Source organism: Saccopteryx leptura, chromosome 2 (assembly GCF_036850995.1).
Source record: "Saccopteryx leptura isolate mSacLep1 chromosome 2, mSacLep1_pri_phased_curated, whole genome shotgun sequence".
Lineage (NCBI taxonomy): Eukaryota > Metazoa > Chordata > Mammalia > Chiroptera > Emballonuridae > Saccopteryx > Saccopteryx leptura.
The window spans coordinates 139323929-139348443 of NC_089504.1; the positions used below are offsets into that span (position 1 = coordinate 139323929).

General features: G+C 35.9%; 1 protein-coding gene across 1 annotated transcript in view; it reads right to left on the minus strand.

Annotated features, from left to right (window-relative positions):
• SYT10 (synaptotagmin 10) overlaps positions 1-24515 on the minus strand; it is an 80051-nt gene that overhangs the window by 49904 nt on the left and 5632 nt on the right. Inside the window, exon 2 of the mRNA XM_066368941.1 lies at positions 993-1350. Within this exon, the coding sequence (XP_066225038.1) occupies positions 993-1350 (358 nt within the window). The remainder of the gene's footprint in view (positions 1-992; positions 1351-24515) is intronic.

A 24515-nucleotide genomic window follows, 5' to 3' on the forward strand; every position in this document is an offset into this window, starting at 1 on the left:
CTTGGAATTTATTTCAGGAAGAAGAGGATTTATTGATAGATGCAATTCTTTTTACTTTATAAAAGATATATTGAATATATCCTTTTAATTCTAGTAGCAAACATGACCCGTGCCAGATTTTTCAATGTGATAGATTTCTAAACACACAAAAATATGTCACATCAAAAGCATCGATGTACCTTCGATTTAGAGAGGTAGGAATATATGATCAGGAAGTCAGTTAATTAGCAACTTACCTCCCAATACAATTAATTACCCTGCCCTAGGTTAAAATTAGTTGCTACTTCAGGGAAAAAAAGAAAAATTGTTATTATCATGTATTCATTTTAGGATTGAAGACCATACTTAGTAGGAAAAAAAGTCCCCACAAGAATCTCTTTTTTCTTTTACAGTTAACACAATCTGAAACACGCTATAGCAAATTAATTTCATTCAAGCTAATTGTTGCTGATTTTTCCGGGTTGAGGTAAAATACAAGGAGGTCTTCATCTTCCTTCTGTCCATGTATAACCCTTGGCATGTATGCTCCTGCTACTCAAAAAAGCTCTTGTGGAACTTACCCTACTCTGCCTAGTATAAGAGTTTGGTCTATGTAAGTTCAAAGGAGCAATGAAATTTTCCAGCAGTTCCATGTTTATGGAGTTGGTGCTAAACAACTGTACACTAAAAAAAACATTAATCTCTATTACAAGGCTTTGATTGTGAACCTCTAGATGATTTCATGATGTCTCTTTTCTCAATATTAATTGAAACTAAATTGAAAGGTTGTACGTAGCTATTATCAACTAATGATATTTCCAGGAAAAGAGTCAATAATAACCTGTCCTATCCACTCCCTCTTTATTAAATTATGTTTCCTATTTATTTCTCATTTCTTCTGTTGATCTTTTTTCCTCCTTTCCCACCTCAGTTTTTCTCTCTTATAAAATCACACTACACACACACGACAAATACACACACAACACACTTTTGTATATTTCATCTCTCCTTACCGGGAGGAAGATGTAGGCTCTGTAGTTTGTCTCTGCACACGTGCATGTTTAATTAGATGTTCTTTCAAAGCAGTTTGGACTTCGGCTGGGATGTCGGGGGATGTGTGGCTGATTTTTATGGCAGGTTCAATAGCTTTCAGGGCGGGCTTTCCATTTTCCTTCAACTCTTTTTTCTCTTCAGTCTCAAACACTTCAGTAGGAGCATTTGCAGCGCTCTGGGGAAGGGGGCTGATGTTGGAAGGCAGGGGTTTGCTCTTCCAGCAAGGCCAGCACAACTTCCAGAAGACAAAAAGGGAGACAACCAACAAGGCCAGCCCACAGAAGCTGACAACGACTGCTAACAAGCTGACCGAAATATCTGGAAAAAATCACAAGGTAAATAAATATTAGTTCATTGACACATAGATAATAGAGCAGAAATGGTGAGGTAGTTTTACCATTATAATGATTAATAACAGCTTCCTCATTTAAAATTTCAAAATTCTAAGTTATCTTGGTAGGGAGAAAAAAAAATAGTAACTATGTCAGATAATTATCAAAGGAGATATTTGAAAAAATCCATCCCAGGAGAAGTTTCCAGTTGTGTACCAGAAGAGCATAATATACAGTAAACCTATTATTTCCAAGGTTGCTACAAGGGGTCCAAGAGTTTGCAAAATGAAGGTTGGCAACTTGAAAGCTGTTGTGAAGTGATGAAGCTTAAGGAACTCAGAAAAATGCATGTGCAGCAAAAGCTTCTCTTTGCTTCATCTTTGACCTAAAGATGCATGTGCAGTCTCTAAGCAGGGAATAATGTTAAATGTTTGTATAAACTCTTCACATTGTGTAAGTTAGAATAACACATTACTAACAATGTATGCATTTCTTTGCTTTATAAAAAGCATTTATTAAATTTATTGAGGTGACACGGGTTAATAAAAGTATGTGGATTTCAAGCATACAATTCTATAATAAATTGTCTGTGTGTTACATTGTGTGTTCCTTTTTAAAATTTCTATTAACTTTAATTTATTGTGCTAACATGGATTCATGTGTCCCACTCAATCGCACCCCCATGTTCCCCATTACACCCCCTTTGCCCCCCTCCCCTCAACTCCCTCCCCCTTTCCTCTGGGATTTGCTGTCCCGTTATCTGTATCTCTGTTATGTATATATTATATAATTCCACTAATCCCTTGAGAGGATGGGATCACAGAATGTATGCATTTTTAACTGTGTTTTCAAACTCCATAGTTTGATAACCTTGTATGTTCCTAATTTCCAAAGCTCAAAATTAATAATTTGTTATTTAAGTAGCTCTAAAATATTCTTGTTTGAAAATAATTACAAAGTTAATATATAGTTATTATGTAAAATGATTCAAAGGAATATAGTAAAAGAAGTTAAGTTCCACTAAATAAGAAATGGGAGAGAAGTAACAAATCTAATGAAGAAGAACTGCAAACATTTTTAAGTGGATATTTTGCTCCCAAGGAAGTGGAGCACATGTCCTCACATAAAGAAACTTCTTTACAAAAAATACAGCATGGAAAGGGGTACAAGAGGGGTAACTTTGCAGTGGAGAAACCTCACTCAGGTGTCCAAGGTGAACATTAAGAGTGATGAATCATATTGACAGTATGTGCCACTGATTTAATATGATGAAAACGACACTGTATCTCTGTGGTCTTATTCCCACAAAGCTATAATCCGAATCTTATTGTGAGAAAAATTTAAGACAGTGTGCAGTAGAAAAGCATTCTACAAAATACTTGACCAGTACTCTTCAAAACTGTCAAGGTCATCAAAAATAAATAAAGTCTAAGAAACTGTCAAAGTCCAGAAGATACTAAGGTAACATGACAACTAAGTGCAGTGTGGGAGCCCAGACGGAAGCATGGAATACAAAATGAATATTTGGTAAAAACTAAGGAATTTTAAATAAAGTATAGACTTCAGTTAACAATGCATCAATCCTGGTTAATTAATTGTATCAAATATACTATACTAACGTAAAATGTTAATTAAAAAACTTGTACTATTTTCCCAATTTTTTCTGCACATCTGAAACTGTTCTAAAAAGGTACATTTAAAAAAAGTAAACATCCATCCACCTGATTCCATCTTCATATCCCTTACATAACTAATGCTAGCAGTCTGGTGTTCTAGCACTCAAAGTTCTGAAAACCAAAAAGACTTCCCATAAAGGAAAATTCTTCTAGATTCAAATAACTTCACACTTTCTTTTACAACTCTATTTGGCCTCAGTGTTAAATATGAATTCAATTTCTTTTGTTTACTTTAAATAAAAATGTTAGAAATATGTTATAGGCTGAATTCTCTCTGTTCCTCTATCCCATCCAATGCATATGTTGAAGTCTTAACCCCCACTATCTCAGAATGTAACTGTCTGTGGAGATAGGGCCTTTAAATTAGTAGTTCAGGAAGAGGGTCATATGGATGGGCCCTAATCCAATATGACTGGTGTCTTCCTAAGGAGAGGAGATAAGGACAGAAACACTCACAGAGGGAAGACCATGGGAAGACACAAGGAGAAGGTGGCCCTTCACAAGCCAGGATGAGAGACCTCAGAAGGAATCAACCCTCCTGACACCTTCATGTCAGACTTGTCACTTCCACAACTTAAGGAAATAAGTTTCTGCTGTTTAAGCCACTAACTGTGTGGAACTTGTTACAGCAGCCTTAGCAAACCAATACACAGTGAACCTTATTTCCTTTAACTACCATTGTAAATCAAGGTCTTCCCTTCCCTGGAAGTAACCACTGATGCTGGCTGGGTGTGTATCTGTCCAGCCCAAGCACTAATAAACAAGAATATCTCTTAAAAACATAGAATTGTTTAATGTACTTTATTACATAAATGGTTTACTGCATACTTCTTCAATTTGCTTTATTTTTTTTCTTGATTCAGCATTACTTGAGGTCTCACTTCATGTCACATAGCACTCCATAATACTTCATCATGATGGCTATTTAGTTCATGCTCCATGTTTTTCTGTTATAACATAGCTACAATGAGCATCCTTCACCCTATTCCTTGTGCTTTTTTGTGACTGTTTCTCTAAGGTAAATATCTAGAAATAGAATTGCAGGGCCATAGGTTATGCACATATTAAGTTTTACTAGGTATTTCTAAAATGACCCCGAGTGGCTATAACAAAAACACCATAGGAGTTTGCCAGTTCCTACAATCTCAGATAAACATTGCTGCACTTTCTTTTTAATGATCTGATGGGGAAATTATACCTTGTCTTAATTTAGATTTCTCTGATTGATAAGATAAAGTGGTTCTTTGTAAACTCCCAATAGTAGCTAATGGAAACCCATTCAGAAATTGAAATAATTCCAAGTTTTTATTGCTAATTATAAGGATAAAAGTGAATTCTGACAGGCTATAATACAGACATTAATATTTTCCCTCACTTCTTAGTTGCTTACCGAAAAGACCTGTTAAGTATATTTCCTATTTATATTCCATTGGTGAGGAATGTGTGATCATATTTTATATTTGTACTTCACTTTATTTTTACTTTTTATTTCCATTAGCAACATACTTATGAAAAAGAGAAAAAGTATAAAGTTAATGTGCTTCCTAAATATTGACTATGGTTTTAAAATGGAGGAATAAATATGACAATACTGGCTTTATAATCTTCATGTATTTTCAGCGCCATTTATATTATATTTTTATGGATATTTTAACTCAATTAACTTTTCCAACAGTCTAACTTCTACCCAGTGGGAGCCAAAACCAAGATATAAGAAAACTGCAGGACAATGTGAGGTCAGGGAATGGAAGAAAGTAGTTTTCAGTTTATAACTGAAAATTTCTCCTTCTTACTAATGAGGGTCAGGCATTAGAGAACTTTTATTACTCAACACACAAGGATTTTATGAAATTCTTTTATGCCACAGTTCCTTAGTGATAGGCTTTGGCATTCATAAGGTTGTTCTCATCTTAGAAAAAAGCCCTCTGGAAATCTCGGACTACAGTTCCATCATACCTATTGCTGACAATTTTCTTTCTAAAATCAATATCTGCTTCTATCATTTGGAGGACTATAAAACATTTCAACCAAGCCACTTTTGAAAGTAAAAGGTGGTGGTATCAGTAAATCTAGGGTAGTGTGAAGAAACAAAGTCATGTCTAGCCACTGAGACATAGTCCACCTGGCTCTCTTAGCCTACCATCCTTCTAGGTCACCTAAGCCATCTGGGGCCAATCCAAACTTTGCATGGCATTCCACAGCATCCTTGTGATGTGACTCCTGGCTATTGATCAGCTTCATTCTTCTGCCACTCTCGTACCTCTGCTCCTTACTCTGACTTACACCATTGCCTCTCTCATGATTTGGTTCAGGTATTTTCTCTTCCTGTTTGGCTGCCTGACAAATTTCTATTCATCCTTCCATAATGAGATACAAGGTACCTCTTCCCTGAAGTCTTCTCTGCCTCTTCTATTCCTACAGGCTTTTAAGGCACACCCACCACTATAATACAGTGTGTTTGTAAAGTCATGGTGCACTTTTGACTGGTCACAGGAAAGCAACAAAAGATGATAGAAATGTGAAATCTACAACAAATAAAAGGAAAATCCTTCCAGTTTCTGTAGGATGAAGTGGCAGCATGTGCGCCTGCGCAGATGATGACGTAACACCATGTATACAGCGGAGCAGCCCATGGCCATGCCAGTCGAGATGTGGACGATACAGAGGAAAGTTCAGTGTGTTCTGTGGCTTGCTAAATTCAAATCCATAACTAAAGTGCAACATGAATACCGGCACATTTATAACAAAGCGCCACCACATAGGAATAACATTACTCTGTGGGATAAGCAGTTGCAAGAAACCGGCAGTTTGGTGGAGAAACCCTGTTCTGGTAGGCTATCGGTTAGTGACGAGTCTGTAGAGGCTATACGGGATAGTTACCTAAGGAGCCCTAAAAAATCTGTACGTGAGCCCACATCGAACTTCACTGAATAGGTATGAAACTGGGAGAGTTTTCCTTTTATTTTGTGCAGATTTCACATTTCTATCGTCTTTTGTTGCTTTCCTGTGACTGGTCAAAAGTGCACCATGACTTTATGGACACACTGTACTAAAATTGTAATAACTGATTGTCTATAATCCTTTATCCTACACTCTTGGAACATGATGTGTTTCAAAAATTAGTATTATTTTCTCTTGGATATTACAAAGGTAATATGGTACACATCTGGGATAATATGCAGTAATAGAACCCACTAATATATCTATGATGAAATGTACAAATTAGTTAACACCAAGTGGGACCATTCAAGACTATAAGTACAAATATTGATTGACTTACGACCTATGCAACTTACGACCATTCAATTTTACAACCACAATTGCTAGCCACGACTGCTCAATGTCTGGCAGAGCAAGCGTTGCCCAGCTGGGCATAGGACAGTGTGGACCAGCTTCTGGCAGCACTACCATCTCCACGTGCACCATTTCAACTGTTATCCCAGACTCGGTACAGCAATTTGTGTTTTGTGTATTGGATATTTTTCATCAAACCCCTTCCAAGATGTCTACCAAGAGGAAATTATCTTTGCAAATATTAAACCAGTTGTACTGGTTATGCAGTGTTTTACTTAAACCTGATGAATGTAAATATAAGAAACAAAATGGTGTAGAGATGATACAAATGAACAAAGAAAATTATGATATATAACAATAAAAGAAAATTATGATAAAGTATGACTTAAAGATTTTTATAACATCATTTCACAGTACTGTACATATAGCCGACTCAACTTACGACCAAATCGTGTTACAACCAGTCTGTTGGAACCAATCGTGGTCGTAAGTCGAGCACTAGCTGTAGTCTAATGCCAATTTAGGTGAGGCACTAATACCAAGTTGTCATCATTTACACAATAATGTTCAGTTTCCGGGTTTTGAGGTTTCATAACTGTGGATAAGGAACTGTGGATCTGAACTTACTTTGCTTTCCCAAATGTTCCCCTACTGCCAATACACTCACTCCTTGATCTGCCAGAACAAAATCCAAATTTATTCACCCTTTTATTTTTATACTGTAGCATATATCACAGTCCAAAATGTTTATGGAGCTACTTATATTTTGGGAGTTGTCTAAAATGACGTCCAAATGTCTGTGAATTCCAAGGTGGCTGAATGACTTAACGTTGACTGATTTGGAGGGACTATGCAGATTAACTAGGAAGGCAGAAAACAGCTTGTACTGTGGAACAATTTAGATATAGATTCAAATGTCAGCTCGATCATTATATGACTTTGGGCGAAATGTTCAGATTTTAGGAATCTCAGTAAAATAGGGATATTTATTTCATAGAAATGTTGTGAGGTTTAAATTAGAAAATGTATCTATAGTATTTAACATTGAAATTTGCATAATATGTACAGCAGTGGGTTGCTATTATTATCAACTATCTTTCTTTAAACAAGAGTACTGAGGGGAAAAGATATGGATTAGGCATGAATTGAATGGTAGGTCACATTAGTAAAGAAGAGAAGAGACTCATCTTCTGATAACTTGTACTGAAGAATGAATTTTTTTTATAATGGAAACCAACATTTCTAAGTAAGTGTTAATGTTCAGGAAGCTCATCAATAACATTCCATTTCCCTGCATATTTGTGCACAGCACAAGTGAGAGACAAAATCAGTATTCAAGCCAGTAAGCAACTAAAATACTCGGGAATATCACCTTAGATCTACCGGAAAGTGGACTTGCTAATACATCACTGTTTAATACTTAGATCTTTATAACATGATTTTTTCAACAAAATTTCTTTAACAAAATATCTGACCATCAAAAAATTATTGGAGGGGCCCTGGCTGGGTGGCTCAAAGCATTACCTGGTGTGCAAGAGGTCATGGGTTTGATCCCTGGTCAGTGCACACACAAGAGGCAATCAACGAGTACACAACTAAATGGAACTAAATAAAACAATGAGTTGATGTTTCCTCTCTCCCTCCCTCTTTCTATCTCTCTCAAATCATTGGAAATTAAAAAAAAAAGATTATGGGATGATTTATAAAGTCATCAAAATGTTTTTAATGATTCTTTTATAATTGTGAGTCAACATTTAACCATGACATAAAGGATGTTATGAGTCTGGCCTGACCAGGCAGTGGGTCAGTGGATAGAGCGTCGGACTGGGATGCGGAGGACCCAGGTTCAAAACCCCAAGGTCCTCGGCTTGAGTTTTGGTTCATCTGGTTTGAGCAAGGCTCACCAGCTTGAGCCCAAGGTCACTGGCTTGAGCAAGGAGTCATTGGCTCTGCTGTAGCCCCCAGTCAAGGCACATATGAGAAAGCAATCAATGAACTACTAAGGTGCCGCAACAAAGAATTGATGCTTCTCATCTCTCTCCCTTCTTTTCTGTCTCTATCTGTCCCTCTCTCTGTCTCTCTCTGTCTCTGTCACACACAAAAAAATGAATGTTATGAGTTTAGACTTAGTGCAAAGGAAAACAAGTAGCCCCAGTAACATCTGTAAGTCAGTTACTGAAATGGCTGGGTATACATTTTATAAATAACACTCTGGCTAGGGGCAAAATAAGAGTGTAAACCAGAAGGCAAGAAACTAGTTAATAGATTACAATAGTTACCTACAAGAGAGATTATAGTGGCTTCAAATGAGGGTTTCTGAAATGGGAAAAATGATCAGATTCCAGAGATAATTGGGAAGTCAAAGCTGTAGTAAGAGTTTGAAGACTGAAGGACAAGAATGTGACACATTGGGAGACAAACAGATTGATTAGGTAAGGAAGAGCATGACTTCAGCTTTGCCTTACTGAGTTTAAAGTACTTGTGGTCCCTGGCCGGTTGGCTCAGTGGTGGAGCGTTGGCCTGGCGTGCAGAAGTCCCGGGTTCGATTCCTGGCCAGGGCACACAGGAGAGGCGCCCATCTGCTTCTCCACCCCTCCCCCTCTCCTTCCTCTCTGTCTCTCTCTTCCCCTCCCGCAGCGAGGCTCCATTGGAGCAAAAATGGCCCAGGCGCTGGGGACGGCTCTGTGGCCTCTGCCCCAGGCGCTAGAGTGGCTCTGGTCGCAACAGAGCGATGCCCCGGAGGGGCAGAGCATCGCCCCCTGGTGGGCGTGCCGGGTGGATCCCGGTTGGGCGCATGCGGGAGTCTGTCTGACTGTCTCTCACCGTTTCCAGCTTAAGAAAAATACAAAAAAAAAAAAAAAAGTACTTGTGGTTGTGCAAATAGAAATTCTGAGCGAACTGTTAATCATACACGACTGCAACTCAAGATAAAACTGAAGAACTTCCTTCAGTAGTGGAATCTGAATCCATGAAAGAGAAGACAAACTCCTCCACAAAATCCTGAGTACACCAATATTTAAAGAAATATACCCTTAAAGGAATAAAAAGCCTGCATGTATAAAAGACTGATAAAGAGCAGGAACATTAAAAAAAGTCAGGGCAATGTGTTTTCATAAAAGCCTGGAAAAGACTATTTTGACAGTTGACAAGTAACCGTTAACAGTAGCTCCTTAGTGATTCCATGAGACTAGTGAAACAAAGGTTGTGTTAGATCAGGGCTCCCCAAACTACGGCCCGCGGGCCACATGCGGCCCCCTGAGGCCATTTATCTGGCACCTGCTGCACTTCCAGAAGAGGTACCTCTTTCATTGGTGGTCAGTGAGAGACGCAAAGCATGGCATCGCTCACATACAGTACTACTTCCAGTGACATGGGATGCACGCCTCACGCTCCGGAAGCACGTCACATCACTTGTTACATCTAGCAGTGACAAATATGGAACCGGACATTGACCATCTCATTAGCCAAAAGCAGGCCTGTACTTCCCATTGAAATACTGGTCAGTTTATTGATTTAAATTTACTTGTTCTTTACTTTAAATATTGTATTTGTTCCTGTTTTGTTTTTTTACTTTAAAAGAAGATATGTGCAGTGTGCATAGGGATTTGTTCATAGTTTTTTTTATAGCCTGGCCCTCCAATGGTCTGAGGGACAGTGAACTGGCCCCCTGTGTAAAAAGTTTGGGGACCCCTGTGTTAGATGAATGTGGTTTATTAATGAATGGGAGTGAGAAAGTGCATTCTACAAGAGCAGATAACTCCTTCAGGAAGTGAATTTTAGGCAAAGAGGAGAGTACGAGCAACAACCAGAGAAGCATATGGAGTTGATGAAGGCGTTTTATTAGGATAGGCAATACATAATTATGTTTTAAAACTTATGGAAAGTAATGAGTAGACAAAAAGAGACAGAAACTTAAGCAGAGTGAAAAATAATGAAGTCTCATAAAAGGTGAAAATGGATGGGGTCTGCGGCAAAGGCACATGGATTGGATCACTTCTTCCTTTGTAAGAAAGGGAGGGTGGTTCTGGAAGAAAAGAAGTTTATGGGTCTTTGGGTAGGAACTCAAGTAAATTCTTGTTTGTATTTTCTCTCCAAATTGGGAGTTAGGGTCAACGGCCAATTATTTGGGATTATTTGGGAATAGTTTGGGATATTTAAGTAGAGTGGGGATAGTTTGAAATAAAAACTATAGAGAGCAAAAGAAAACTAAATAAGAAAAAAATAGGATGACTGATCATAATTGAGGCTTCTTTTGAAATTTGATACTAATAGAAATTTGACACTATTAGTATCACTATTAGTATCAAAGCTTACACGAAGCTTTCGTGTAAGGATAGAGAAACAGATGGATTTGTCCAAGAATAAGGTTCCTCGCTCCCTCCTCGGCAAAAGGTGATAAACCACAAAGCAGAAAGTGATTGCAATGAGGAAGGATGCATCATAGGGAATCCACAAAGAAGTAGAATGGTTTTGTTTTAAATTTTCTAAATGACAGAGATGAAACCATTGGAACTTTTGGTTGGGGGTTGAGATATCTGAATTTATGATTCTAAGATAGCCTTTTTCAGTATAATAGCACATGCTTATAAAATGATCATAAAAGGAAAGAGATCATGTGGAGAAGATTAGAAGATCACTGGAGGAAAGGCGCCAACCCCTGGGAGGCCAGGGCAGTAAGGATGAATGGCTTGCCTTTTCCACATAGACTTGGAAGATGCTTATTGCAATGGGCCAACCTGATGAGTAAGACTCTCTAGTTCAAATATTTAATGTCTTTGGATAATCAAAAAGAATCCATTATATAACATCCATTCTATTTATATTCTGGTAAAACTAAAAGTTAATAAAATTTATAAAAAAATTAGATTAAGCTCTAAGATAATTAGGCTTAAAATTGCTCAAACTCTGGTTTGATTACATACATATGCATAACCATTGTTCTACCACTATTTATGTCTGACTATATAGCTCTGATTTATTTATTTTGTATAGAAATTGTACTCTTTCGTCATGTCATAATATCATCAAATAATTGACAGAGTTCTGAAAACTGAGAAAAGTCCACTCTCATCCAAAAATAGAGTAAGCCTAAAAATGCCAATTCCTCAGAAACTTTTAGGAAAGTTTACTTTACTAAAAGTCTGTATAACCAGATCATAACATTTACATGGTCCCAGTCACTATGGCTTGTGAAAACTGTTAGGTCTAATAACCTACTACCCATGCGGATGGCTCTTACCGCACAGTAAAGCATAGACAAATTGTCATGCTCTGAATTCTCACTTACCACTGCCTAAGTTGATACTTTTATCTGTGCTTTCTGCATCTTGGTTTTTTTAATCTTAATTTTCAAAATGCTAGTAAATTTTCAAAATGTACAGAAAGTGATTTCTCATAATTAATCATAAATTATAATTCAGTTCCCGGCTATTCCAAGCCTTTTGTTTCTTTGGTGATTCCCTATTTCTGCCTGACCACAGACCATATTTATGGCATCATTCTGTAGAGAAAGAGGAGGAATAAAACTTAAATCAAAGTAGGAATCCTATTCAAATAAAAGCTGAAGCAAGCTGCTTCAGGGAAGTTGAGGCAAACTGCCTTTAGCATGAAAATTTGGAATTATTTTTGAAGTTAACTTATTTATACTATTTATATAATGTTACTATTATAATAGGGCATAGTGATTTAAACAAGATGAAGTTTCTTTTTACTCATATAGCTAGCTGTCCCAGCACAAGCAGGCCAGGGCAGGGGGTACATTAGCTTCAAGATGTCTGGAATCCTGATTTCTTCTATATTTTTGTGTTGCTAACCAAAGGGTTTTGCTCTCTCCTTAGAGTCCAAGATGGCATGCCACCATGTCCTCATTCTAGGCAGCTGGATGGAGGAAGAATAATAAGAGAAAAAGGATGATGGGAGAATGTCCTTTCATTTTAAGGGCACAATCCGGAAGAAGTGCACATCACTGCTGCTAACGTTCTAATGGGCAGAAGTCGCTTGGCTGCACCAAACCACAAGAGAGGCTGAGAAAAGTTGTCCTTTTAAGTTTTTAAAAAAATTTTTTTTAATTTAATGCTGCCACATACCACTTAAAAAGAAAGAATTTCAATCTGTGAAATGGAAGGGGAAAGTAAACACTGGGAGACAACTAGCAGTCTCTTCCTCATCTGATACATAATCACTCAACATATGTATCCTTGCAACAAAGCCTCTTAGTTTCCATTTTAATTATACTGATTATTACACCTTTCTTTTGAATTTTTTTCAAGTTATTTTTTTATTATTAATTTTAATGAGGTGACATTGATAAATTAGGGTATATATGTTCATAGAAAACATCTCCAGGTTATTTTGACATTTGATTATGTTGCATACACATCACCCAAAGTCAAATTGTCTTCCCCCGCCTTCTATCTGGTTTTCTTTGTGTCCCTCCCCTCCCCCCCTCCCCCGTAACCACCACACTCTTGACCATGTCTCTGAGTTTCTATTTTATATCTCACCTATGAATGGAATCATATAGTTCTTAGTTTTTTCTGATTTACTTATTTCACTCAATATATTATCAAGGTCCATCCATTTTGTTGTAAATGATCCGATGTCATCATTTCTTATGACTGAGTAGTATTCCATAGTGTATATGTGCCACATCTTCTTTATCCAATCATATATTGAAGGGCTTTTTGGTTGTTTCCATGTCTTGGCCACTGTGAACAATGCTGCAATGAACATGGGTCTGCACGTGTCTTTACATACCAATGTTTTTGAGTTCTGGGGGTATATACCCAGTAGAGGGATTGCTGGGTCATATGGTAGTTCTATCCTTAATTTTTTGAGGTACCACAATACTTTCTTTTATAATTGTTGTACTACTTTACATTCCACCAACAGTGGATGAGGGTTCCTTTTTCTCCACAACCTCTCTAACACCTGTTATTACCTGTCTTGTTGATAATAGCTAATCTAACAGGTGTGATGTGGTATCTCTTTGTAGTTTTGATTTGCATTTCTCTAATAGCTAATGAAGATGAACATCTTTTCATATATATGTTGGCCATTTGTATTTCTTCCTGGGAGAAGTATCTGTTCATGTCCTCTTCCCATTTTCTTTTTTTGGATTGTTTGTTGTTGAGTTTTATAAGTTCTTTGTATATTTTGGATATTAGGTCCTTATCTCAGCTGTTATTTGAAAATATCATCTCCCATTTAGTTGGCTGTCTTTATATTTTGTTGTCATTTTCTCTTGCTGTGCAAAAGCTTCTTAGTCTGATGTAGTCTCATTCATTTATCTTTACCTTCACTCCCCTTCCCTTTGGAGTCAAATTCATAAAGTACTCTTTATAACCAAGGTCCATGAGTTTAGTACCTATGTTTTCTTCTATGTAATTTATTGTTTCAGGTCTTATATTTAGGTCTTTGATCCATTTTGAATTAATTTTAGTACAAGGGGACAAACTGTAGTCCAGTTTCATTCTTTTGCATGTGGCTTCCCAGTTTTCCCAGCGTCATTTGTTGAAGAGGCTTTCTTTTCTCCATTGTGTGTTGTTGGCCCCTTTATCAAAAATTATTTGACCATATATATGTGGTTTTATTTCTGGGCTTTCTATTCTGTTCCATTGGTCTGAGTGTCTATTTTTCTACCATTACCATGTTGTTTTGATTGTCATGGCTCTATAATATAATTTGAAGTCAGGTATTGTAATGCCCCTAGCTTCGTTCTTTTTCCTTAGGATTGCTTTGGCTATTCGGGGTTTTTTATAGTTCCATATAAATCTGATAATTTTTTATTCCATTTCTTTAAAAAATACCATTGGAATTTTGATGGGAATTGCATTGAATTTGTATATAGCTTTGGGTAATATAGCCATTTTGACTATATTTATTCTTCCTATCCAGGAGCAAGGAATATTTTTCCATTTCATTGTATCTTTTTTGATTTCCCTTAACAATGCTTTGTAGTTTTCATTATATAGGTCCTTTACGTTCTTTGTTATGTTTATTCCTAGGTATTTTATTTTTTGTTGTTGCAACCATGAAGGGGATTGTTTTTTTGAGTTTGTTTTCTGATGTTTCATTGTTGGCATATAAGAAGGCAATGGACTTTTGTATATTAATTTTGTATCCTGCGACCTTATTGTATTGGTTTATTGTTTCCAGTAATCTTTTTGTGGAGTCTTTGGGTTTTCGATGTATAGAATCATATCATCTGCAAAAAGTGAAACCTTTACTTCTTCTTTTCCAATATGAATGCCTTTTATTTCTTTTTCTTGTCTGACTGCTCTTGCTAGAACTTCCAGCACTACGTTAAATAAAAGTAGAGAGAACGGACAACCTTGTCTTGTTCCTGATTTTAGGGGAAAAGTCCTCAGTTTTATGCCATTTAATATGATGATAGATGATGGTTTATCATGAATGGCCTTTATTATGTTGAGATATTTTCCTCCTATACCCATTTCTTTGAGTGTTTTAAACATAAAATTGTGTTGTATTTTATCGAATGCCTTTTCTGCATCTATTGATAGGATCATGTGGTTTTTGTTCTTTGTTTTATTGATATGCTGTATTACAATAACCGTTTTATGTATGTTGAAACATCCTTGTGATTCTGGGATGAATCCCACTTGATCATGATGATTTTTTTTTATTTTTTTTTACAGAGTCAGAGAGAGTCAGAGAGGGATAGATAGAGACAGACAGACAGGAATGGAGAGAGATGAGAAGCATCAATCATTAGTTTTTCATTGAGACACCTTAGTTGTTCATTGATTGCTTTCTCATATGTGCCTTGACCATGGGGCTACAGCAGACCAAGTAACCCCTTGCTCGAACCAGCAACCTTGGGTCCAAGCTGGTAAGCTTTGCTCAAACCAGATGAGCCCGTGCTCAAGCTGGTGACCTTGGGGTCTTGAACTTGGGTCCTCCGCATCCCAGTCCAACGCTCTATCCACTGTGCCACTGCCTGGTCAGGCACAAATTATTTTTTTAATGTGTTGTTGTATTCGATTTGCTAGTATTTTATTATTTTAACATCTATATTCATTAGAGATATTGGTCTGTAGTTTTCTTTTTTTGTGTTGTCCTTGCCAGGTTTCGGTATGAGGGTTATGTTGGCCTCATAAAATGTGTTTGGAAGTATTGCTTCTTCTTCAATTTTTGGAAGACTTTGAGTAGAATAGGAACCAAGTCTTTGAATGTTTGATAGAATTCACTAGTATAGCCATCTAGCCCTGGACTTTTATTTTTGGGGAGGTTTTTGATAGTTGTTTCTATTTCCTCCCTGCTTATGGGTCTGTGTAGGCTTTCTGCTTCATCATGGTTCAGTCTAGGAAGATTGTATTATTCTAGGAATTTATCATTTCTTCTAGATTGTTAAATTTGGTGGCAAATAGTTCTTTATAGTATTCTACAATAATTCTTTGTATATCTATGATATCTGTGGTGATTTCTCCTCTTTCATTTTGGATTTTGTTTATTTGAGTCCTTTCTCTTTTTTCCTTGGTGAGTCTTGCCAAGGGTTTGCCAATTTTGTTGATCTTTTCAAAGAACCAGCTCTTTGTTTTATTAATTTTTCTATTGTTTTTCTGTTTTCTATTTCATTTGTTTCTGCTCTGATTTTTATTATTTCCTTTCTTCTGCTGGTTTTAGGTTGCCTTTGTTCTTCTTTTTCTAGTTCCTTAAGGTGTGAAGTTAAGTGGTTTACTGGGGCTCACTCTTGTTTGTTCATATAGGCCTGTAGTGATATGAACTTCCCTCTTATTACTGCTTTTGCTGCATCCCAGAGATTCTGATATGTTGTATTGTTATTTTTGTTTTTCTGTATGTAACTTTTGATCTTTGCTTTTATTTTTTCTTTGACCCACTCATTTTTAAAAAGTATGTTGTTTAGTTTCCACATTTTTGTGGGTTTGTTTATTTCCTTTTTGCAGTTGAATTCTAGTTTTAAGGCTTTATGATTAGAGGATATGCTTGGTATAATCTCAATCTTTCTGAATTTGTTGATGTTATTTCTGTGGCCCAATATATGGTGAGTTCTTGAGAATGTTCCATATACACTAGAGAAAAATGTATACTCTGGCACTTTGGGATGAAATGTCCTATAGATGTCTATCATATCCAATTGTTCTAGTGTTTCGTTTAAGGCCAATATTTCTTTATTGATTTTCTGTTTGAATGAACGATTTAGAGCCATCAGCGGTGTATTGAAGTCTCCAAGTATGATTGTATTTTTGTCAGTTTTTGTTTTTAGGTCAGTCAGTAGCTGTCTTATATATTTTGATATTCCGTGGTTTGATGCATATATATTAAGGAGTGTTATGTCTTCTTGATTCAATGTCCCCTTTATCATTATGAAATGGCCATTTTTGTCTCTGATTACCTTTGCTGTCTTGTAGTTAGCATTGTTAGATATGAGTATTGTTATACCTGCTTTTTTTTGGATGTTATTTGCTTGGAGTATTGTTTTCCAGCCTTTCACTTTGAATTTACTTTTACCCTTGTAGCTTAGATATGTTTCTTGTAGGCAGCATACAGTTGGATTTTCTTTTTTAATCTATTCTGCTACTCTGTGTCTTTTTATTGGTGAGTTCAATCCATTTATATTTAGTGTAATTATTGACACTTGAGGATTTCCTATTGCCATTTTATATATTGCTTTCTGTTAGTTTTGTATCTTGTTTGATTCTTCTCTTTTGTTTTTCTATCATTTGTTTCTGTTTGGTTGTAATCCATACTTCTTTCCTCTGTTACTTCTTTTTTCAGGTCATGTGCTTCTGTGGTGGTCTTTTCAGGGTGGTTACCATTAAGTAATGGAATGGGTACCAATCATGTTCATTGCAGTACATTATCTCATGAGTGCTTCTGCATTCCATCCTCCTTTGCTACTGTTAATCTTCATCCTCTCCCCTTTTTTGTTTTGGTTGTCACAGATTAAATTTGATTTTATTGTGTTCTTGATGGAGCTTTTACTTGTGGTTTTGTTTTGTTTTGTTCTTTGTATCTGGTCAAAAAACCTCCTGTTTTCTGGTGATAAATTCCCCAATCTTTTCTGTGTCTCTGAATGTTTTTATTTCTCCTTTGTATTTGAAGGATAGCTTTGATGGGTATAGTATTCTTGGCTGGAAGTTCCTCTCTTTCAGAACTTGAATATTAGGGCCCACTCTCTTCCAGCTTGTAGAGTTTCTGCTGAGAAATCTGATAATAATCTAATAGGCCTTCCTTTATATGTTGTATTCTTCTTTTCCCTGGCTGCCTTGAGAATTTTTTCTTTGTCATTGGTTTGTGCCAATTTCATTATGATGTGCCTTGGAGTAGGTTTGTTAGGGTTAAGATAACTCAGTGTTCTGCTTGCTTCTTGAATTTGAGGCTTTAGTTCTTTCCACAGGCTAGGGAAGTTCTCGTCTATTATTTGTTTGAATATGTTCTCCATTCCATTTTCTTTCTCTTCTCCTTCTGATATATCTATTATTCTTATGTTGCTCTTTTTGATGGAGTCAGACAATTCGTGAAGGGCTTTCTCATTTTTTTAAATTCATGAGTTTCTCTCCTCTTCTCTCTGTTGTGCCTCTAGTTACCTGTCTTCTATGTCACTAATTCTCTCCTTTATTTGGCCTGTTCCATTAGCTAAGCTTGTTGTTACCTTGTTTTTCAGTTCATGAATTGTGTTTTTCATCTCTAATTCATTTTCATAGTTTCAATTTCCTTGGTGATATATTCTTTCTGTTCATTGAATTGTTTTTTGAGCTCCCTAAAATGCCTTTCTGTGCTTTCTTGTATATCCCTGAGTACTTTTAGGATTTCTATTTTAAATTCTCTGTCATTTAACTCCAAGATTTCCAAGCTATTGAAATTTTTTTTCTATAGGTTTTTCCTCATCTATCTGTGCTGCATCTCTGTCTTTTGTATCCATGATATTTGATTTCTTTTTCCTTAATGGCATTTGAGGGTAGTTTTGTTAATAACACTAATAAGAATTGATAAGGAATAAAATAAAAAAATAAAAATAAAAAAAATATAGAAATTAAAAAAATTTTTTTTGATAAAATACAGTGAAAAACTGAAAATTATATTGTACTAAATGGAACAAAAACTACATAGAATGGAGGGCCTGAGTTGGGAGAAGTACAAAGAGGCAAAAAACAAGGTAAGGACCCACAAATTGCTACTAGGAAAATATTTGGATCAAGAATATAATAGCTTGTTTGTAAATGACAGTTGGATGACAGCTATAGTGTAAGAGAAAAGAAGAAAAAAAGAAAAAATACAGTGAAAAATGAAAATTCTATTGTATTAAGTGGAACAAACTACACAGAATGGAGAGCCGGATTTGGGAGAATGCTAATGAGGTAAAAAGCATAGTAAAAAGCACACAAAATGCCACAAAGAAAAAATTTGAATCCAAAATAAAACAATTTGTGAGTGAGGATCGAATGAGAAGAAAAGTGAAAGAGAAATAAAGAAACCAAAAGAGAGGGAGAAAAAAAAAGGAGTTAAGGTTTTTAAGGTTTTTGGAATGTAATCCTCATACAGAGGGAAAAAAAAGAATGGAACATGTAACACCTATGGGTGATGAAGTTCAAAATGAAAAGAAAAGAATAAAACGGAAAGAGGATAAAATGACTGTGGTGGAAGAAAAAAAAGATTAAAAATGAAGGAGAAAACAAATGGAAAAAGTTATAAAGACTGTGAATTTTTCCTGATTTTGAGAAGTTATCTTCTTCCTTTTTCTTTCTTCTCTCTCTTTTTGGCCAGTGGCACTGTACCCCAGGTTCTGCCCCTGTGGCACTCTTAGGTAGAGATTTGCAGTTGATGTGTCGGTATGTCGATGACATGAACTAGGCCTCAGTCCCGTTGGTAGTCGGGGTTTGTTAGCATTTTCAGGCTTCAACAATGGGAGAGTCTGTTTTCCCAGAGCTTCTCCCCTCTTTTGAATTTTAATAAATGATTAAAAAAACTTTATAGTAATATCATATTTGATTTTAAAATGCATATTTTTAAACATTTCATTTTCTGAAATCATAATGAATCTTAGTATCAATGGCTTGTTACAATCATAAGTAGCCAGGAAGTAATGATGTCAGACTTTTCTCCATCTTGTATGCACCAGAGGAAAAGCATCACCATTGAAAGTCATACAATGAATCTCAGTGGCTTGGAGGAAAATACTGAAGAGTGAAGCATATCTTTAATGCTTTAAACCAAACTTTTGGTGGGATTGAATGGGGGAAAACAGCGTGTCACATGAGTCTGGCAACATTGCCCACGTATAACATAATTGTATCTTTCATGAATTATTTTAAGGAAAAAAATGTATTATTAATATTCTTGATGGTATACAGTCCAATAATGAGTGAAATAACAATGGCATCACCAATTCTGAATCAAAAAGCCATTCAGAAGAATCAGACTCAGAACTTTAAAGTTACTTTAATCCACTTATTTGTTTTCCTTTTTATGTTTGTAAAAGAGTGATATATGATTTTTAAAATCTATGTCTAAGTTTGTTTTTTTTTTTTGTATTTTTCTGAAGTGAGAAGCAGGCAGATAGAGAGACTCCCACATGGCCATCTGGGACGTTGCTCCACTGCAACCGAAGCCATTCTGGCACCTGAGGCGGAGGCTATGGAACCATCCTCAGTGCCCGGGCCAACTTTGCTCCAATGGAGCCTTGGCTGTGGGAGGGGAAGAGAGAGACAAAGAGAAAGGAGAGGGGGAAGGGTGGAGAAGCAGATGGGTGCTTCTTTTGTGTGCCCTGATCAGGTATAGAACCCGGGACATCCACACACTGGGCTGATGCTTTACCACTGAGCCAACCAGCCAGGGCTGTTATTAAGTTTTAAAAGTGGTCTTTCTATAAGTATAAAATGAAAATTCCATACTGTAAGAAAGTTTCAAGTCCTTAACTGGCAGCATTCTTTTTTTTTTCTTGGTACCATATAAAATAATAATGCATCTCTTTTTTTTTTTTTTTTTTTTAAATAAATTTTTATTAATGGTAATGGGATGACATTAATAAATCAGGGTACATATATTCAAAGAAAACATGTCTAGGTTATTTTGTCATTAAACTATGTTGCATACCCCTCGCCCATAGTCAGATTGTCCTTCGCCACCCTCTATCTAGTTCTCTGTGCCCCTCCCCCTCCCCCTAACTCTCCCCCTGTCCTCCCTCCCCCCACCCCTGGTAACCACCACACTCTTGTCCATGTCTCTTAGTCTCATTTTTATGTTCCACCAATGTATGGAATCATGTAGTTCTTGTTTTTTTCTGATTTACTTATTTCACTCCTTATAATGTTATCAAGATCCCACCATTTTGCTGTAAATGATCTGATGTCATCATTTCTTATGGCTGAGTAGTATTCCATAGTGTATATGTACCACATCTTCTTTATCCAGTCTTCTATTGAAGGGCTTTTTGGTTGTTTCCATGTCTTGGCCACTGTGAACAGTGCTGCAATGAACATGGGGCTACATGTGTCTTCACGTATCAATGTTTCTGAGGTTTTGGGGTATATACCCAGTAGAGGGATTGCTGGGTCATAAGGTAGTTCTATTTGCAGTTTTTTGAGGAACCACCATACTTTCCTCCATAATGGTTGTACTACTTTACAGTCCCACCAACAGTGAATGAGGGTTCCTTTTTCTCCACAGCCTCTCCAACATTTGCTATTACCCGTCTTGTTGATAATAGCTAATCTAACAGGGGTGAGGTGGTATCTCATTGTAGTTTAGATTTGCAATAATGCATCTCATAATCAATAGTATCTTGGATTCAATCGAATGTGGTGTCCCAATATGGCATTCAAATATTCAACTTTATAACAAAAGCTTTATGTATGCTCATTACTGAGTAAATGATTTATAACCTTTATTAACTATATATTTAAACTAACTTGAACAACTATGCCTAGCATTTCATTAATGACAGCAGCAAATTTTACTATTTGGAACAGTGGCTTCCACATAGTAAGTGCTCAGTTAATAGTTTTTGAATAAAAGCATAATGTTAAAACCACCTTTCATATACATTAACAAATCACACTGAATGACAGTAAGCTTTGTATTATTATATCAATTATTCCTGTAAATTTATGACTTTTGAAACAGAACTATGGGAATAATAAAGACTGGAAGAGAAAGCAACAGTCCTTGTTGTTCAATTAAAATAATTCTGCTATATGAACAAATTGACATTTACAAGATTTTAAAAATTGACTGTAATTGTTCTCTATTCAATAATGAAATGTTACACAGTAGATCATAACACACTTCAGGTTCTACCTGAATAAAAAAAAGAGTTATTAATATCAGATGTTCCCACCCCAACTACCCCAGGATGATTCTACCATTCTAGCTCTGTGGCCATCAGAGCACAACACCAATTATATGTAGTGTTTTATTTTCTAATAGTCTGCATAAGGTCATGTTAATGTCAGTTCTCACAGCTTCAGTGGCCACTTAGGATATTTAAAGTTATGAGAAAAAAAAAACTATCATATAAAATAATAATAAGCCATCTCTTCAGTCAGGGATTCTGCTTCTAAACTTAGCTGTGTTGGGTATTCCACCAACAAAGGAAATTGATATTATACAATTTAGAAATAAGAAAAATAATTTATTGACCTTTAATAATAACACTCCCTATCAGGAGGTCTAGTTTTCTTTGATACATTCATTCTAATTATACTTTGGAACCTTTAAATAGACAACTCTCAGTTCTTTTCCACTGTAATATTTTACTGTCAATGCTGAATTTAATAATAACATGAACTGTTAATTACCATAGAACAAATGAAATTTTAATAAATTTTTTAAAATTAAAAATTAACAAAAACAATTTAACTGGTAATTTAATATCTGCTTCATTTTGGGTTTTTTAATGAACACATACAAGGAACTATATTTATAATTATATGAGTTCAAAGTTGTGCATTTAAAACACTAAAATCTTTTACAAGATTTTACTGGTGAAATAAATCAATTATATTTGGCAAAGAATATGAGTAAAGAGTTATATACACTTAAGTGCATATGTATGCATATACTTAAGTAAAAGAAATGATAAACATTATATCTTATATCTGGATGACAGAAAATCTAGTAAAAACAAAGATTGGGTTTGGGTCATAATTGCACAGGGAGAAATCTTATTGATACCTTACGATATACCACTAATTCCAGCCAACAGTACAATAATAATGAAGAGCCTATCTTTACAAACATTGGTTCCAATCCCCTTTAGCACCATAAATGCTCCCAGGGTCTCTTCTTATTCCTAATTTTTGTTGAATGTAGGCTTTAAGGAACCCTGGGTTCTTATCTCAGCTCAATCACTAACTAGTTGTGATTTGAGGGGAAGTTATTAATTTTTCCTGCATTAGTTTTCACAATTACAAAATAATGATTTCTAGTTCTAACTGGAATGACTAACAGCAATTTAAATAATAAATATTTTCCAAGCTACTTTCTAGTTAAGCAAACCAACAGGCTTTTCTTTCATCATTGTAAATGGATATATTAAACAGACATTTCCACTTTACTAAACTTCAATAAATTCAATATATTTATCATATGATACAAATTTAGCCATGGCATTCATTGCTTTTTCATGAGTCCGTTGCTCATTATAATCTAGCTTTTAAATGCCTCGCATACTCTAATTTCTGTTAATATCATAAACTAAAACATTTTGATGCTTATCTACATAGCATCTGTATCAGAAACTGGAGATGCAAATATATACAATTTATTTACAGAAGGGATTTGGAGATTATTAAATACCACCCATAATTTTATATGTAAAGAAATTGAGGATAAATTGATTGATTTAATTATTTATTCTTTCATTTATTCAATAAATATTTATTGAGATTCTATCAGAAACCAGATTTTTCTAGGCACTGGAGATAAAAAGGTCAACAAGTAACTGCCTTGGAAGAGCTTACATTCTATTTGACTTAATGTGCACATCATTAGAAGAATAAAATGTAAATCACAAAGAACACAATTATATTATCAAGTACAGATCATTTTAACCCTTTGAGTAGTATTTTCATGCTCGCTGATCCCCAGGAGTGAGTTTTTTCAAAAATGAAATTAGTTTCAGTTATAGTTTTATTAACTTAAAATAATGTTTGTCTGATAACCAATTTATGGAACCAAGAAGAATATACATTTGCCTATTTTTAATGTTGCCTTACACATTTTTAAAATAAATCTATTGTACTCTGGATGTTCAGGAGGCATGAGGACATACATAAACATTTGTACAACTCAAAGGGTTAATTGGCATTGGAAAGTGTATTAAACATTTATAATGTTCATTTCCTGCCAGAATTTTGTACAACAAAAACTTGTAATCATTCCAGATATACCCCCAAAATGACCATTTTTCATAAAACAAAATTAGAATGATGATTTGGTTTTAAAGAAAATGTGATTTAAATAAAATGGATAGCTATATATTTTGTATATAAAATCACTCTCGCCCTGGCCAACTAGCTCAGCGGTAGAGTGTCGGCCCAGCATGTGGAAGTCCCAGGTTCAATTCCCGGCCTAGGCACACAGGAGAAGCTCCCATCTGCTTCTCTACCCTTCCCCCTCTCCTTTCTCTCTGACTCTCTCTTCCCCTCTCACAGCCAAGGCTCCATTGGAGCAAAGTTGGCCAGGGCGCTGAGGATGGCTCCATGGCCTCTGCCTCAGGAGCTAGAATGGCTCCATTGAAATGGAGCAACACCCCAGAGGGGCCGGGCATTACCCCCCCCCCCCATGGGAATGCTGGGTGGATCCCAGTGGGGAGCATGCGGGAGTCTGTCTCTCTGCCTCCGGCTTCTTACTTCAGAAAAATACAAAAAAAAAAAAAATCATTTTCATAAGAATCAGATTTCAGAGTTTCACTGCTCATATAAAGAGGAAATACAGATCTTAATTTTTTCCAAGAGAAAATATCCTACTTATACTGCCAAAATATTGATGTTTCAGAATTAAGAAAATTAGATGCTTGCTGAGACCTGTTTGGCCTTTGAAGGTAGTCATCCATTTCCCATAGAGAACACGAGACCAAGCACAACATGTACTGATGAACAAGCAAAAAAGAGATCAGAAATAGTAGAACCTGGTCTTTCTTCAGTGGAAAGACAATGGGGAGGAAGGAAAAAACCCTCTTATACTTCCTTCTTCAAAT